A 17137-nucleotide genomic window follows, 5' to 3' on the forward strand; every position below is an offset into this window, starting at 1 on the left:
GCATGTGGTGCTGGGGGATTGAACCGTGGTCCCTGTGCTTTGCCAAGCTTGTTCCAAGTAGGTGCCTTAGACCACTGAGCCATCTCACCAGCCCTGGCCAGTTCTTATAACATGTGTTCCTTGCAACATTTCTCCTACATTTTATTTGTTGCCCAGAGCCCCATTTTTGTTAAAACACTTTAAAAGACAAACCTACTAGGTGCTTTTTCAGAATCCATGGTGAGGTCTAGTCTAGTGCTAGAGAATGAAGCTACTGAGATGCTTCCAAGTTCAATTAAAACAAAATGGGTCCCTATGAAATCCTATCACACTTAGATTCATAAGATTTGGGAAGGATGGGGTTGATGTGCTTCATTCTTTATAAAATCAGGAGTGCTAATAAAAGAATCAAACCTTTAAAAGGTGCAAGTCCTGAGCTGGTCATGGTCATTAACCCACTCACCCGGTGTAAGACTGACAGAATGTTATCCTGCTCACGAGTGACACTAAATGTATATGAATTATCCTCTCAAAGAAAAGATTATTTTTGTGCCCCAGAATCATTAGCATACAGTATACCAGGAATACTTAAAAAAATACATGTTAATGAGCTAACTGATGCTTAGATAAACATCACATTTTTATGTCTACTATTTCTGATCAGATTAAATAAAAATGTTTCAAGAAAACCCAGCCAGTGTAAAAGTGTATCAAAACTAAATGGTTATTAGTTTTTTATGCTCTTAAAGCAGAGAAGATACACAGTAATTACTAGGCATTAGCAGGTAGTATCAGAACATTTTCTAACAGCAATCCTGTCAAGAAAAAAAGAATTCTCTAAAGCACACATTTTTAATACATATATTAAACTATCATAAGAAGTTCTATGTTAGTTTTATGATTTTACCCTATTTTTTCTTTTCTCCCCTACTCCCCAAGATAAAGTATAATCAATTTGCTTTTGAATCAAGTTCAGTTGTGGGCAGAATATATAATCATTAAGCAAGAAGTTAACATTGTACATTTTAAAAGCTTAAGTTTAAAATACTTGAAAATTTGTATTGTATGATAAACTCAAAACTGAAGCACAATCTCAAAAATCATTTCATGGATTTGTTCGGAGCAGAGCTCTGATAATTTCTATGAGCTTACTCTCCATTAAAATTATGAATGAGACTAACAGTGATTTTCATCTATATAATTTAAAAACATTTACAATACTGTACAATATATAGTAACATGATTCTCTGACATTTAGTGCATTTTAGTATTCATTTATGTTTCATTGGTCCTTGAGATGTCACAAAAGCTGACAGGGATGCCTATCAAAATTATTTTACATAGTTAATAGAATATGGAAGAATCAACTATACGTGACACCATAATGTAGAGCTCTACTCTACTGAGAACTTAAATGTATAGCTCTTTCCTTTAACTTATGCTGAAGGAAGTGATATCTAGAGACAGCAACTTAAGGCCTGGCACCAACCTCTGGTAGTAATTTTTCATTCCTGAACTATTCTGATTATATAATTTATAACAGTATACTATTAAATAACCAGTAAAAAAAGCCAAAAAACAAAAAACACCTTAAATTTGGGTTTGTAATCTTCTCCTGTGGCTTTGCCATGGTCTGATTATGGCAAGGTATGCTGTAATCAATTTGATGATAATTTTTTAAAAATCATTTCATAAAAAAATCATTTTATAGATAAAATGTAATACGCTAACAGTACCACTCTTTAAGATTATAAAGAATACACTAGTTAAAATGGCTATTATAATATCTGACATACAGCAATTACTTAATAAAAATACAGTCAAATCACTCTAAAAGAAAACCAAACGTATTGTGAATAGACAAATTACAAAAAAGAATTTGTGGTTATCTAATCACTCAAAAACAGACAGGTAATACAAACTTATAAAAATGGAAATATATAAAATAAATGGGAAACAGGTTTTAAAAATCATGAACAGAGACCTGTCCTAAATCATTTACATACAGTCATTTTTAACTCTTGATCTAATCATCGTCTTACTAAATATTTTGACAGCCCTGAAGAGTCCTATGCTATTCTTCATTTTTACAAATTTATATTAAGTTTAATAATTTAACTAAAATACTCCGTTGATAGATTTACTAGCATTTAATTTGATTCAGAGTATTGAGTCTTTGACATGAAAGAATCATAAATTACAATTAAATTCAGAAACCATACGATAGAAGTTGTATTGCTGTCAAAGAACAGGATTCTTACTTCAGGTTATCTATAAATCTTGTTAGATATAACAAGTGATAGGAATTACTGACAATATAAAAATTAAATATTTTGAAGAATTTTCTTCATGCCACATGAAACTATGATTTTGTAAAATAATTTCTAATATATTTTTAAAAAGTTAGATCTAAAATTGTCACGAGTCATATGACATAAGTAGTTTTATACAAAACTAATTATTTGAATATGAATGAACAATGAACTAGAAATCATGCAAACTGCAATATTATACAATATTTAAAACTAGGTTTTGAAACTAAAACTGCCATTTAAAATTAAGCTTCAATTATTACTTGACAATTATTGTGATGGAAGGGCATTATGGTGTATTTGTATAATTCTAAAATAATAATTATATAATTGAATTATATAATTAAGTTACTAAAAAAGCTTAAAAGTCAGAGTTATACTTAAGAGATCTCATAATATGCTTTAATTCATAAAACTAAGAAAATCAGGGATTTTTAATTTATCAGTTAACTAATAATATTCTTATCAAAAAAAAAAGAAGTAAATAAGCCAAAACACAGGCACATAGCAAGCACCAGAAGTTACCCATTCTCAATTTTCTAGCATATCAGCTTTCATCTTTTTTTTTTTTTTTTGGCTAGTTTCTGCCTCTGAAAAGCTAAATCATATAGGCTATTTAGGATAAGATCTCAATTTTTATACATCATAATAATATGATCTCAGAAAACATTCAACTTCAAATTTATAACAGATAAAAACTATATTTTAACAGCCATGTTTAGTTTGAGCTGGTGAGCAGAGGTAAATGTAATCTACACGCCTATTAAACTCTCCAGGTCTGATACATATCAAGCTAATATTTATTTGTAAGTGCTTTAAAAATTATTTGTAAAACCTGCATAAGAAGTATTCCATAAATGTACTGTGATTTTATTTTAACAATTATTCTATACCACAATGGAAGTACATGCTCAAACAAGACACCTCAGCAGTATTTTAAAGCAGTAACCACCTAGCCAATTTCTGTATGTTCTGTAGTTTTTCTAATCCACTCTCCCTGTGGTTGAGCAAAATCGAATTGCCTCTCACATTTGCAGACAGCTCTGTGAAGGTGATAATAGAGCTGCTCCCTGCTGTCATGAGGCAGGAAATAGGAAAATGGCATATGGGGCTAGAAAGAAAGAAATAAAAAAAAAAGAAAAAAGAAAAAAAAGAACGAACGAAAGAATGAAAGAAAAAGAAAAAAACAGGAACAAAAGAGATTTTAACAAAGAACAACTATATCCCAATATGCTTTTTAAGTTACCTCTTTCCACAATCATTTAGCATATTTAATCATTCATCTGTGTCCTCTCTCCAAATATGTGAATGGTTGATACCAAGTCTATGGGGCAAGTTTTCTAAAATACCTGCAATGTACAACTTCAGAATATTCTTGCATAGTATCTGTAAGTTCTTTAAAACAACATTTTAAAAAACTGATGGTAGAGCAATGTTTCTTTAAAATATTAATAAAATAATAATATGGTTTAACATTTGCATGTCTATGAAATTTAAAGATGAAACTCTTTCATAAGATGTGACAGAAGTAGAAACAAATCCCTAAATAATGAAATTGCTAATATCAGACACATTTATTGACCTGTATTCTTTTTCATCTGTTATTTAAGTAAATAGTACTTTTCTGTGTAATTAAGAACACTGTTTAAAGCAAAATGGATTTTTACTTCATGTATGTATAAACAATGTGGCAGCAGATGATAATAAAGATAGAATGACTCTACCTTTCCTTTTACACTCTGAATGGGATCCACAACCACTGCCACAGCTCTCTCCGACAAGGCTTCAAAGCTCTGCTGAGTGTTGATATCCACACCAGAAAGCCAACAACCAAAGCCAGGGTGACTGTGATACCAACCAACAACCATCTCAGGCCTGAAACAAAAAGGGCATTCAGATGCTCAGAATGGAACAAGAAATACACTTATGCTATGAGAAAAAAAACAACAACACACTAACAGGGTATAAATTAAGAAGAGATGAAAAACACACAGGTGTGAAAAAGCACCATTAGAAACTCTGAAATTGTACACCATATTACCCAGAAACATAGAGATGAATAAGTGTGACAAAGGAGTGCTATCATTAAGAGATGCACATTAGCAGTGGTAGATAAGGCTTTCAGTTTTTCACCTTGTTACCACACTTTCTCAGAGCCAGTTTTTACCCTTTCAGCATTCGAGTAAATATCTACTCTTTAACTCCTTAGCTCTGGGAGTTGGATTTTCTAGGCAAAGAGAATATTTTTTTAACAATGGACACCAGGATCCACTGTTGTGAAAGGATTAAATATCAATTAAACCAGCAGTAGCACTAGGAACTCAGTCAAAAACCAATTTGCACTGTTCTGCTCAGCTGCTGAGCCTTTTGCTAACATTAATTTTGAAGTTTTTTCCACAGTAGAAGAATTTGAGCAAGAGAATGACAACTATTAAGAGATTGAATCTGGGAGAAAAAACTTAATATTTGGATTTTACTTTCCCTGTCTTTAAAACTAACATCTACAAACATAATTAAATACTCAAAATCTTATTCCATTCCAACACTTAAATATATATAACAGACCTATCTATGATGGGGTAGTAACTTGATATGCTAAACAGAGGGAAACTATACTCTAAGCTTACTAATTTACTGTATGACAGCAATTTTAGTATGAAGCAGATCTCTGATTGGCAGATTTTTTCATTCTGGGGCAAGAGGTACCACAATAGGTAGTCCATAACACTTACATTGATAGACACTTTTTCTATCAGCTGTATGGAATTTTTTCTAGGAATTATATTCATAAACATACAGGGCCGGGAAGATAGCTCAGTAGAATAAGTGCTGGCCTGGCAAGTGCAAGGGCCTGAATTCAATCCTCGGTTCCACAAAAAAAAAAAAAAAAAAAAAAAAAAAATCCATAACTTCAAAGTGTGCTTCTAAAATGCTTCTCATTATTTTTTTTAACTCATTCAATAAAACTTTATTGACAAAAACAGGGCAAAATTTCACTCAAGGGACATAGTATGTTGACCTCTAATCAACATTCCCATTATTTTTTAAATGTTCCTTTAAAATACTTACCTTCCAGTTTGCTTCAACATATCTAACATTTTGGCTTGGAATACTGGATCAACTGCTTCCACACTGACACCCTAGCTCAGAAAGAGAGAAAAAATTTTTATAACTTTGAAAACAAAAACATTTATATTACAAAGTAAATAAATTAAAACCTAGCCCCCCGATGCCTATGTATATTATTTTAAGGTAACAACAAAATAGTCTTATATCTTTTGATAATCATTCAAGTCATTTAATTATAAACCTTATAGCAATAAAGCTTTATAAAATTTTCATGTCCAACCTGTTGTTTGCTAATGAGTTAAGAGAACATTAAAGATACTTTAAGAGTTTATGGGGCCAGCCAAATAGCACAGCGGATTAAAGCATCTGCAAGTAGGTACAGGGGCTGGGTACTTGATCCCCATCCCCTGGCCTGCCTTGCTGGCCCTGCCCCCGGGGGCACACTGATATGGCACTTGAGACTGGACATGGTGAACCATTCCTTTAATCCCAGCTCTTGGGAAGCTGTAAACAGGTGGATCACTAGGTGTCCAATCTAGTAGGTAGTGAGACCCTAAACACCCTATAGACCCTTCCCTAAAATAACAAAAAAAAAGTTTATGGCTAATGCTATACAAGTAATTCTCAAAAATACCAAATAATTGAACCAACCATGACTTCTGGTTAGACCTATCTAGGTAATAATACTTCCCCATGTCATCTACTAATCATTGATAAGGACTACAACTATTTACTTACTACAATGAAACTGTTTTTTCAATCATGTAAATAACTTGAGAGGATAACAATTTACTGCTTCAAATAAAAGCAATCATAAACCCCCCCCAGATAGTTTATGACCAAGTATTTTGAATGCTCCATTTTGCTAGTTCATCCAAAATAAGGTTTTAGCACACAGAAATATAAAAAGATTCAATGTATCTCCTCTAAGGCTTTCCTCTAAAATCAAGATTCTAAATCAAATCGAGCTAAACAAACCAGTTAACGTAAGTACTTCATCTCTATCAAAGCAAAAAACACACTGAATTCCAATAAAGAGTGCATCCTTTAAAAACAGTATTGTATAATTTGCTACTAGAATAATGTTTTATTTATTTTTAAATATTTTAAAAGAGAACACAAAGAATGGGCGAGGGGAAGTATGGAGAATAAAGAGGGAGAAAAGTATGTAACAGAAGCATGTCTTTACAGACGAGTTTATTGACAACTGAACCAGAAGAAAAACTTTCTAGGGCTGGGGAGATAGCTCAGTAGAATAAGCGCTTGCCTGGCAAGCTCAGGGTCCCAAGTTCAATACTCAGTACCGCAAAAAAAAAAAAAAAAAAAAAAAGAAAAAGAGAAAACTTTCTAATTATGCTACATATAATAAACATCAAGATCAAAATATTTTACTTTATATTGTGAAATAAGCAATTGCATCAAAGTAATGATAGTAAAACCCAAGAACTATTTATTATAATCAGTGTTTATACAGGACCAAATGTAATGTAAGCAAACACAAATTAATTTATATTCTGACATGAAAAGACATATATATACATGCAATAAGTCTAAGATTCAAATCTAGATCTTTAATGACTACATAGCTTTCTTTACCTCTAATTGAACATACACATGGATAAACCAGAACATTCAAATTAGTTTACTTCAACAAATTCATTGAGAAAATCTGGTATATTTTACTATTTTGTATTATTTATACATATATTGCAATCTATAGGAGATACTCTGAATTATTTATATATATATATATATATATATATATATATATAAAATCTCTTAAAAATAGTTGATCTTATCATATCTAATGTATCAAAGCAAACACATAGTACGGATCCTCAAACAGAACACAGTTTTATGGCAAAGAATTTTTAAAGTCAGGTATTTTACAAGAATCAGAAAAATGTTTGATAGCAGAGATAAATACACACACACACACCCCTTTTTGGCAAACAGGTCAGAAGAATATATACAGTATGTATGTATTATTTTTGGAAAGTAGACAGAATGGTTACTGAGTTTTGACTATTTTCTTTAAATCTAAATGTATTTGTGCCTACAAAATTCTAATGCATTAAATGAAAAGGAAAAATAAAACAAAAAAAATCCTCTAGAAAAAAAATATTCTAAAGAGGTAGAGTAGCTAGCCTTCAAAAAACATATGGAATATGGTTCATATAAACAAATTAACATGGACAAAAAGAACCAAGAGTCACTTAACAGATCTGTTTCTTACTACTCACAATAGTCAAAGCTTAAAAGTCATTCATCACCACATGTGGAACATTTTTTAAAAGGACATATTTCAAAATAATGAGGACTAACGTATGTATATTAAAAATTTAAATAAAAGAACCTCTAAAATACTTTAAACCAAGTGTTCAAACTAATACTATGCTTACGTAGATAGAGTAGCTAACTTTTAAATCCAGTATATTTTGCTAATTAAATCTGAAGGAACATGTAAGCAAACTCAAGTTAATTTATTATGTATTAGCATATTTGGTTTGTGGCCCTATATGAACATATAATACATTAAAAACATTAATGATTTTAGTTCAATATAATCAAGAAATTTATAGCACTAATTGGATGATCAATTCTTCCTATCAGAAAAAAAAGCTCATAAAATGATTAAAGTTATTTTGCATAGAAAAGAAAAAAGAAAAACACATTTACTTGCAGCAAACAGCCATGAAAGTACTCACTGTTCCTGACTGTGGCATAGCAAACACATCAATCACTCTGACGGTGTAATCATCAACAAACTCTCCAAGCATCAGACCCATAACTTCCATTGGAACTCCAGCCCGGCCATGCTTCAACATCTGTAAAGAGAAAGCCATGTGGACACAGAGCTCATTTCTTTGAGATCTAAGGTCTTTTTGTGCTCTGTTTTTAATAATAACATAATTTTGTTACAGTAAAACTAAAAGTCTGTTTTATAGATGTACCTAAAAACATATTTATGTCTGAGGGGATTAAGGTGAAAATACGCCAAAGTAAAAGGTAGTGAAAGCAACAGAAGTCAATAAATTAGGCAACTCCATTCATCACTTACTTTTAACAGTGCCAGTGAAGAGATATAGACTTGTTCTGCTGTGTCTACTGCAGGAGCATCTGTAGGTGGCCCCTAGAAACAAATGGATGAATTATTATAAACATAAACACAGTGAAGAAGCTAGATGCTATATGTCATATATATGTGACTGTTTTAAAGAAGTTCTAGAAAAACACCTCAGGTTTCTTCCTATTCAGTTCAAAACACATAATTAAAACATGTTTGTAAATATCAAATCTGAAGAATACAGACAAAACTTAGCACTCAGGCAAGTTTTCATGAACATAAAATTTCAACAACGCTACTCCACCTTTGCTGCAAAAGAACACTAATCAACAATCACGGACACTTCTTACCTCAATAGGAATGTTATGAAACTAGATGATTAACTGAAGGATCCACACAAATAGCATATCCTCTCAACGTCTTGATTTTTAGCTAAAGGCAGCATGTATATTAAGGCGATGAGATCACTCTGTAAATTCATAGGTGTAGTGGGAGGGAAGAGGGAAGACTTCTAATCCCTAGGTGAAAGAGCTGTGAACATACTCTACTTCACCTAATGAAGTTGTTCCCCTCCCTCGCACAACAAATTTAACACAACTGCCTCAGATGTGAACTGTTTAAGAGACATGTCTTAATGTGAAAATCCTGATCACTACCTTTTAAAATACATATTATTATTATTATTATTATTAAAGGCTTAAGATGATACTAAGTTTTCCAGAAAGATCCTGTCTTATTTACAACAAGGAATAAATGTTTTGACAATAACATTCAGCTACACAAAGCAATTTACCCTCAACATGCCTACAATCTTGTAATTCTGTCCCAGGTGATATACACAAAAACTTGTTCTTTAATACTGAGCAGTCTGGAAATTACACTGAATTGCAATTTATAATTTTCAAGTTCTCTCACACTTAGTTTTCTTCTTGACAATACTTACTATAATTCTATAACAAACAGGTATATAAAGTACAACTCAATGTTCTCTGCTGTTTTTGTACTAAAATTATATAATTATTTTAATCATTATATTCCACACTTATAGACCTATATGCAGTTCAATTTATATGTTAAATTCTTCATATTTTTTAGTTTTGGGTTTTGTTTAAAAGCTTGTAATATTTAGGATTAAGTATAAGATTCTAGAGTAAGTTTTCTCTAAACACAAAAATTACATATCAAACTACCCTGTTTTTATTTACTTTTGTGCAAAGCAGTGCAAAAACTCAAGCCCACAAATTTGTATTTTAATAATGCCAGACAACAATTAAAATTTCATTTATCATAGCACAATGCATCTTTATTAGATATCTTTCAAAAAGAGAAGAATCTCTTTCAGAATGAAAACTGTATGGAACACCACTTTCAGGCAAACACTAGTTAAAGTCATAATTTTAATAATGTAACTGTACTAAATTAACACTGATTAAGAAAATGTGAGATGACAGTAAGTTATAATACATTAAGGTTAGATGACGAATATTACATTCATAATATTTTCTGAATCTAGAACAACTTTAAAACTTGCACATGGAGAATACGGTTAGGCTCATATGTTGACTATAAATATAGCCCTTCCCAATTTTCTAGAAAATATTTGGTAAAAAATAATAAAACATTACATCATTGTCAAAATGCTTTACTGAAAGAATCCAGAAAGTATTAAAATATACAATCAATGAAGGGGAAATAAATGTTTTGCTTAGCATTATATATAATCACTCATTAGTGAAGTACTTGCAAATAGTCTGAACTCAGCGTTAATTGAAAGAAAGTATAGTTTCTGCAAGTCAATGGAACACAAAGAAGAGGAGAAGCAGGCCTGATACAGTACAACATCACAGCTCCTTTTTCACAATGTGTTATTTCTGCCTATTTCAGAAACAAAGCCATGTACTAAGTAGAAGAAAACTTCGCAGAAGAAAACTACAACTGTTTCTTTAGTATATGAGTGCAGTTTTTGAGCCAGCAGACAGTGCAGTGATATTTCCTGTCATCCCTGTCATGCTTTCTTTACCTCATTATTGCTCTGTTTTATTTCTTGTTCTGGTCAGAAACTAAAAACATTGCAAGGGTCTTTGGACCTTTAATAGACATACTAACAATAATAATCTTGGGGTCTGCAAGGTGTAGAGAAATTAAAGGATTGAAAAGGTTCATCTGGCTCTCTTGGCCATGGTGGACCCAGAGAGATCCAGCCGTGCCAGGAATGTCATATCTCGTGTGAAGCATCTTTTCAGCAGTTTCTCCCCACTCCCAAGCTCCCCAATAAAGTGATTTGGTCTCCAAAAAAAAAGAAAGAAAGAAAGGGTTCATTTGAATGACAGACAAGTAATAGGTCCTACAATTTGATATGATGTAAAGATTTACTTTAGGCTCTTCCTCTTCATTTGAACATCCTGAGGTGATCTGTGAAAATGGTTTGCTACTCTCTCAACCCAGAAAACCCCACAAAATTATGCAAATCAAGAGACTCAGATCTTCATGTTCACTTTATGAAACTGCTAAGGCCATCAAAGGTATGCATATCCAGACGGCAACCAAGTATCTGAAGGATGTCACAGTGAAGAAGCAATGTGTGCCATTCTGGCGTTATCAATGGTGGAGTTGGTAGGTGTGCCCAGGTCAAACCGTGGGGCTGGACAAAGGGTCGGTGGCCCAAAAAGAGCACTGAATTTTTGCTGCACATGCTTAAAAATGCAAAGAATAATGCTGAGCTTAAGGATTTATATGTAGATTCTCTGGTAATTGAACATATCCAGGTAAACAAATCACCCAAGATGCGCTGCTGTACTTATCAAGTTCATGGCCAGGTTAACCTATCCATGAGCTCCCCCTGCCATATTGAGATGATCCTTACTGCAAAGGAACAAATTGTTCCTAAACCAGAGGAGTAAGTTGCACAGAAGAAAAGGATATCCCAGAAGAAACAAAAACTTATGGCATAGAAATAAATTAAGCATAAAATAAATGCAAATAAAATTATAGGTTATCTGGTGTTAGAATAAAAGTTTTCTCCTCTTTAAAATAAAAAGCTAAAAATCAAAAAATAAATAAATAAATAAAAAGCTAAAGTGCTGGCCAAATAGCTCAGTGGATTAAAGCGCCTGCAAGCAGACACAGGGCCCCTGTGTTCAATTCCCAGGCCTGCCATGCTGGCCCTGCCTCCCGGGCATGCTGAGCCAGCAATTGAGACTGGGTGTGGTGGTACACACCTGTAATCCCAGCACTTGGGAAGCTGTAAACAGGAGAATCACTGAGTCTGATCTAGTAGTGAGACCCTGAATACCCTGTAGACCCTTCCTTTAAAAAAAAAAAAAAAAGAATAAAATAAAAAGCTACAGGACTGACAAGATGAAAAATAACGTTACACTGGAAGAGAGAAGAATACAATAACATTATGAAAAATTTAATTCAGTGATACAGACTACAAAATTGTCTTCTAAATGAAGGGACAAATATAGCTCTAAGTTTAGACTTCCACTATTTTACAAATACAGATTTTATTTATTTATTTATTTTGGTAGAACCCGGGATTGAACTCAGGCCCTGGCGCTTGCCAGGCAAGTGCATTTTTCTACTGAGCCATCTTGTAGGCCCTCTAGATTTTAAATTTTTAAAAAATATAACCACTATAAAATTTAAAACATAATGTACACCTAAGTCAATGAAGGAAAAAAAGGTAAAACACTAACAATAAAACAGTAGGAATCCAAAAAAGGGAAAAAACAATACCAAACATGTAGTAAAATCAAATACACTAATCATAAAAAATGTAAGTGGATTAAAAATCTCGTTGAAAGATAAAATCCTATCAAAAGGGGCTTATAACAAAAATCCTGATATACGCTGTTTAAAAATAACCACAAAAAGATGAAAAAGAGTTCCACTGTCAGTCAAGGAGATATACAGAGGACCAGTACTTATAACCTACAATGCTGGGAACCAGAAGTGTCTGATTTCAGAATTTTTCAGATTTTGGCACCTGTTTAAACTTTATCAGTTGAAAATCTCCAATCCAAAAATCTAAGCTCTGAAAGCTGCAAATTTTTGTGTATTACATCTTGGATTTAGGAACACTTCAAATTTGGGGTCAGGATGTCAACCTATACCTTCATTTCTTATGTAAAAGAAGCCACAATGGCCACTACAGTTCATTCATCTTGCCTTTTTTCAGTGACATATTACAATGACACTTACTAGCCTTAAATCATCTTTGTAATTGTGGGACAAATTGTTCTTTAGATTTAATAGGTTTTTTTTTTTTTTCCATTTCAAACCTGAGATGTGCCTGGACTTTGCTTTTTTCTGTTAAATCTGTCAGGTTTTAATATCATCATGGTAAATTTAAAAGTAAACTGGGAAATCTTACAAGTTTTCCATTTTTAATGCTGTAATAATGGGTACATATATGCAAAAATTACTTATGTCTTTAACATCTGAAAGAGTTCATTATTAAAACAGACTCTGAAGCTATTTTTGAAGCTAACTGCTACAACTTCTGTAGTACTAGTAAATTCAGTTTATCACTATCTGGAGATTAAATGGACTACTATACCATTGCACAAATTTTTATCTCACTTAGATTTCAAACTTATCAACACAAAATTGAGCAAATTTTATTTTCCTTTTTTCTTATTTAATATTGAAAGAATTTAAAACTAAATTTGCTTTTCTAGCTCCATGTTATACTACTATCCTGATGGATTACAGGTTTTTTTTTAATCCAAGCCTAACAACTACTATGCTAAAAATATGGAGACTATCTGATCAAGGTGAAGAAACATGTTTTAGGTATAATTTCAATTGAACAAGCAAAAGCATGTAAAATTTATAGCATAACCTAAATTCATAAATACTTAAAATTAGAAAAGCTAAACAAATACCCTGGAAAAAAGTTGTCCCATTTATCACAAAAAGTAGATATACAAGAAATTTAAAAATATTAAAGCCTTAATAGAAACATGGGCAAAGAATACAATGGGACTAATTATATAAGAAATACATGGTGAAATAAACATGGAAAATGTTCAACCACCTTCCTTGACCTGCTTTAATTAAGGAAATACCAATTAACACATTAAGGCACTGTATGTGTGGTATTTTCCCCCTGTAAACAAGCTTTACAATACCCACTTCTAGAACAGTGTAAAAAAAGAGACAACACTCTTGGTAGGAATGTTAAGCAAATGAACAATGTACACCAAGAGCCTTACAACTGCACAAACTTTGTGGCTTACTTTTTCACTTCTAGAAATTATTTTACCAAAGAAGCAGAGATGTTTGTAGGAACCGGAATGTTCATGACAGTTCTTTCAGTAATGCTAATAAACCTAGGAACTTAACCTATAATTAAAGAATATTATTTTTCTTTGTTTTTTGGTGGTACCAGGGATTGAACTCAGGACCTCGCTCTTACTCCATTGAGCTATCTCCTCAGCCCCTAAAGAAAATTGTTTAAAGTCCCTTCCTCTCTTAAACAGCAATATAATCTTGGGTTAAAAGCAAGTTTCCTAATCTGCTACTATACTAAACATTTTAACCTACAATCTTAAAAGCATCCTAACAAAAAATTTTTTTAAAAGGCAAGGCTGTGGTAAAAATTAATCCTGTACTCTGCTGGTAAATGTAAATTGGTATAGCCAATATAAAAATGTGGAAGTGCTTCAAAAAATTAAAAATAAATATAACTACTACATAACCAATACCTCCTCTGGGCATTACGTCCAAAGGAAATTAAATCAGGATGACATAAAGATGTCTGCATGCCAATGTTTACTGCAACACTATTCACAACAGACAAAATATGGACATAGTCTACATTTCTGTTGATAAATGAAAGGTTAAAGAAAGTTTAGTACCTATTTCCATTGGAATAAGACCGTGCCATTAAAGAATCCTGCCATTTGCAACAACATGGATAAACCTTGGGGACACTGTGCTAAGGAAAATAAATAATACATAGAAAACACGATCATATTTATAAGTGGAATCTTAAAACACTAATGACAGAAAAGTAGCACTGTGTTTAGTAGACGTGGGGAGGTAGAAAAAAGATGTCAAAGGATACAAACTAAATTATAAGCTAAATATGCTCAAGAGATGCAGTAGAAAGCATGTGGAGGTGATACATGTAAACTAATGTGATAGTGGTAATCATATCACAAGATACAGGTGTATCAAATGACCACACTGTGTACCTAAAAATCACACAATTTTAAGACAGGTGTTGTAGCTCATACTTGTAATTCTAGAACTCTGGGCTTGAGATAAGATCACAAGTTTGACCTTAGCCTCAGAAACTATCTCAAAAGTATAAGAGCTTTACTGAGTACAATATGAAGTCCCTGGACTCAATCTTCAGTCACCACCCAAACAAAAGATCATACTATCTTATAAGTCAAAATATCCCAAGGAAGCTGAGGAACAAAAAGGAATATGGCTCTCAAGCACAATACCATGGCAACAGATACCTCTCCTTTTGACAGCTTTGATAATAAGAGGAGTTAAATTATGAATTAACTTATAAAACAAGGTAGCTTAAAATGTTTACCAGTCTAAATATGTTAGAGAACTTAAGGGAACAGTCTCATTTTTAGCAGTTCTTGATGCTAAGCAATGGAATCCACTTATAGAGAGCCCTTCATTCTCAAAATCTGAATTACCTCAAATAAGAATATGACATAAAAAATCAAGTTATACAGGAAATGTTCAAAAGAAAAAGTGTGGGAAGACTCAAGGTATAACCTCAAGAGTTGTCAGAAGACAAGGTTTAAACACTAATAGTTCACAAAATACAGTCCCTACACCAGTTCCATCAGCACCATCTGAGAACCTGTTCACTATGCTAAGGCTATATACAGAAATCAGTGCTTTAAAGTTTCCCCGGTAATTCCAATGTTTGCTAAAGTTGGAGAGTTACTAACAGTGTGTACAACTTTGAACTCATGGAAAGATACACTGGGGACAGTAAAAAGGGGTTTAATATAAGAAAAATCCTGTACTGGTCTCAGCTATCATTTATAAAAGTTACTGAGTTAATAAATCAGACTGAAACTTTAACATTGGTTAAAAAAATTATATAAAGGGTTCAAACATTTCATGAATAAGTCAGACGACACTAAAATCAGGTTCCCTTCTGACCTACCATTAGTCACCATCCTGTCTCCCAAGGAAAATATCTCAGATTCAGTGTCTTCACAAATCAAACTCACCATGTTATTCTAATTAAGATCTTAAGTCAAAAACTACATATTTAAGTAAAATATTTGTGACTCATAGCAAAACCAGGACTAAAATGCTATTTCTGACTCTTGCCACTTTATATCAATTCATTATTATAACTTCAGTTTGACAGAGACTTTAAGATTATTTACTTTCATGGCCGGCCAAACAGCTCAGCGGATTAAAGTGCCTGTAAGCAGGTGCAGGGGCCGTGGGTTCAATCCCCAGACCTGCTGTCCTGGCCCTACTCCTGGGTCATGCTGAGATGGCAATTGAGACTGGGTGTGGCAGCATACCTGTAATCCCAGCACTTGGGAGGCTGTAAACAGGAGAATCACTACAAGTCAGATCTAGATGTGAGACCCTGACCACCCTGTAGACCTTTCCCTAAAATACAAAAAAAAAAAAAAAAATTACTTTCAAAAAAAGTTGCAAGATAATTCCATGTAGAGTTCACTTCTAGTCAAATTTGAAGTGGAATGTGAAAGCAGTTTGCTTTGTGGGCTAGACTATTATAGGCTCAAAGTGAAATCCAAGAATAGAAAAATAAAATCTATTATTGTTTAGCTTAAAGTTTTCAAATCATTCCTTGGGCCACATAGCCTTACCAAAATGTATAGACTTTCTGTTTCAGTCTCTGAAAAAAATGAATTTTTCTTTAATGTGTGACTAAGCTACAAATACTACTTTAACTGTAATTGAGCAAAGGCTTCAGAAAGCTCATGAGGTACAAAACATGTACTGGCATATATCCAAAACTAGAACATATCAAAACCAGGACTAAAATGCTATTTCTGACTCTTGCCACTTTCAGGTGTTCAACTTTTCTTCTGAAAATGTTGTGCTCAACCACTGCTTAAATTTTAGAACTTTTATCACCCAGAACCATTTCCTATTAAGAAAAATGGAAAGAAAACTTAGCATGTCCTTCTCACTCAAAAGCACTTCAGTGTCTCCTGTTTTCTAAATCTAGATGAGTATAGTACAATATACAAAGCAAAGTGCGATAAAGGGTGTACTCCTAACAGTGTATGGGCTAATATGAAAACATAAACTTTTTTAATCAAAATCTACTGTAAGAAATTTAAGCCAAAGCACATGAAATTTTCGAAAAATTGCATGATATAATAGATACAAGGTAAGAACAGTTCTGAAATATATCACCTGGTCAAAAAATTAAATCATGGATGCACATGTGAGCATATAAAATTACTTGAGTATTACTTTAACATATTTTAAGGAAACAAATGTATATAACAAAAACTAGACATGAACTCATACATTTTAGAATCAGGTCTCAAATACGAAGAATTTTCAAGATTTCTTGTTTTTATTAGCTATACTTGGGGCAAATAAAAACACTAAGGTATAGCTCTATTTCAAATACTAAATAAAAAAAAAGAAAAGAATTATGAATCGGGAAATGCAGTGCAGAGAAATACACAGCGTAGGAGTAGTCAAGATGATGCAATGGCCACAGAAA

At 32.7% G+C, this 17137-nt stretch overlaps 1 protein-coding gene across 1 annotated transcript in view; it reads right to left on the reverse strand.

Annotated features, from left to right (window-relative positions):
- The window catches only part of Psmd14 (proteasome 26S subunit, non-ATPase 14), a 99303-nt gene that overhangs the window by 43147 nt on the left and 39019 nt on the right, over positions 1-17137 (reverse strand). Inside the window, exons 3-6 of the mRNA XM_004629884.2 lie at positions 8422-8493; positions 8069-8188; positions 5361-5431; positions 4016-4166 (exon numbers count right to left, since the gene is read on the reverse strand). Coding sequence (XP_004629941.1) covers positions 4016-4166; positions 5361-5431; positions 8069-8188; positions 8422-8493 — 414 coding nt within the window. The remainder of the gene's footprint in view (positions 1-4015; positions 4167-5360; positions 5432-8068; positions 8189-8421; positions 8494-17137) is intronic.

Source organism: Octodon degus, unplaced genomic scaffold (genome assembly GCF_000260255.1).
Source record: "Octodon degus isolate 3935 unplaced genomic scaffold, OctDeg1.0 scaffold00032, whole genome shotgun sequence".
In the NCBI taxonomy this organism is placed as follows: domain Eukaryota; kingdom Metazoa; phylum Chordata; class Mammalia; order Rodentia; family Octodontidae; genus Octodon; species Octodon degus.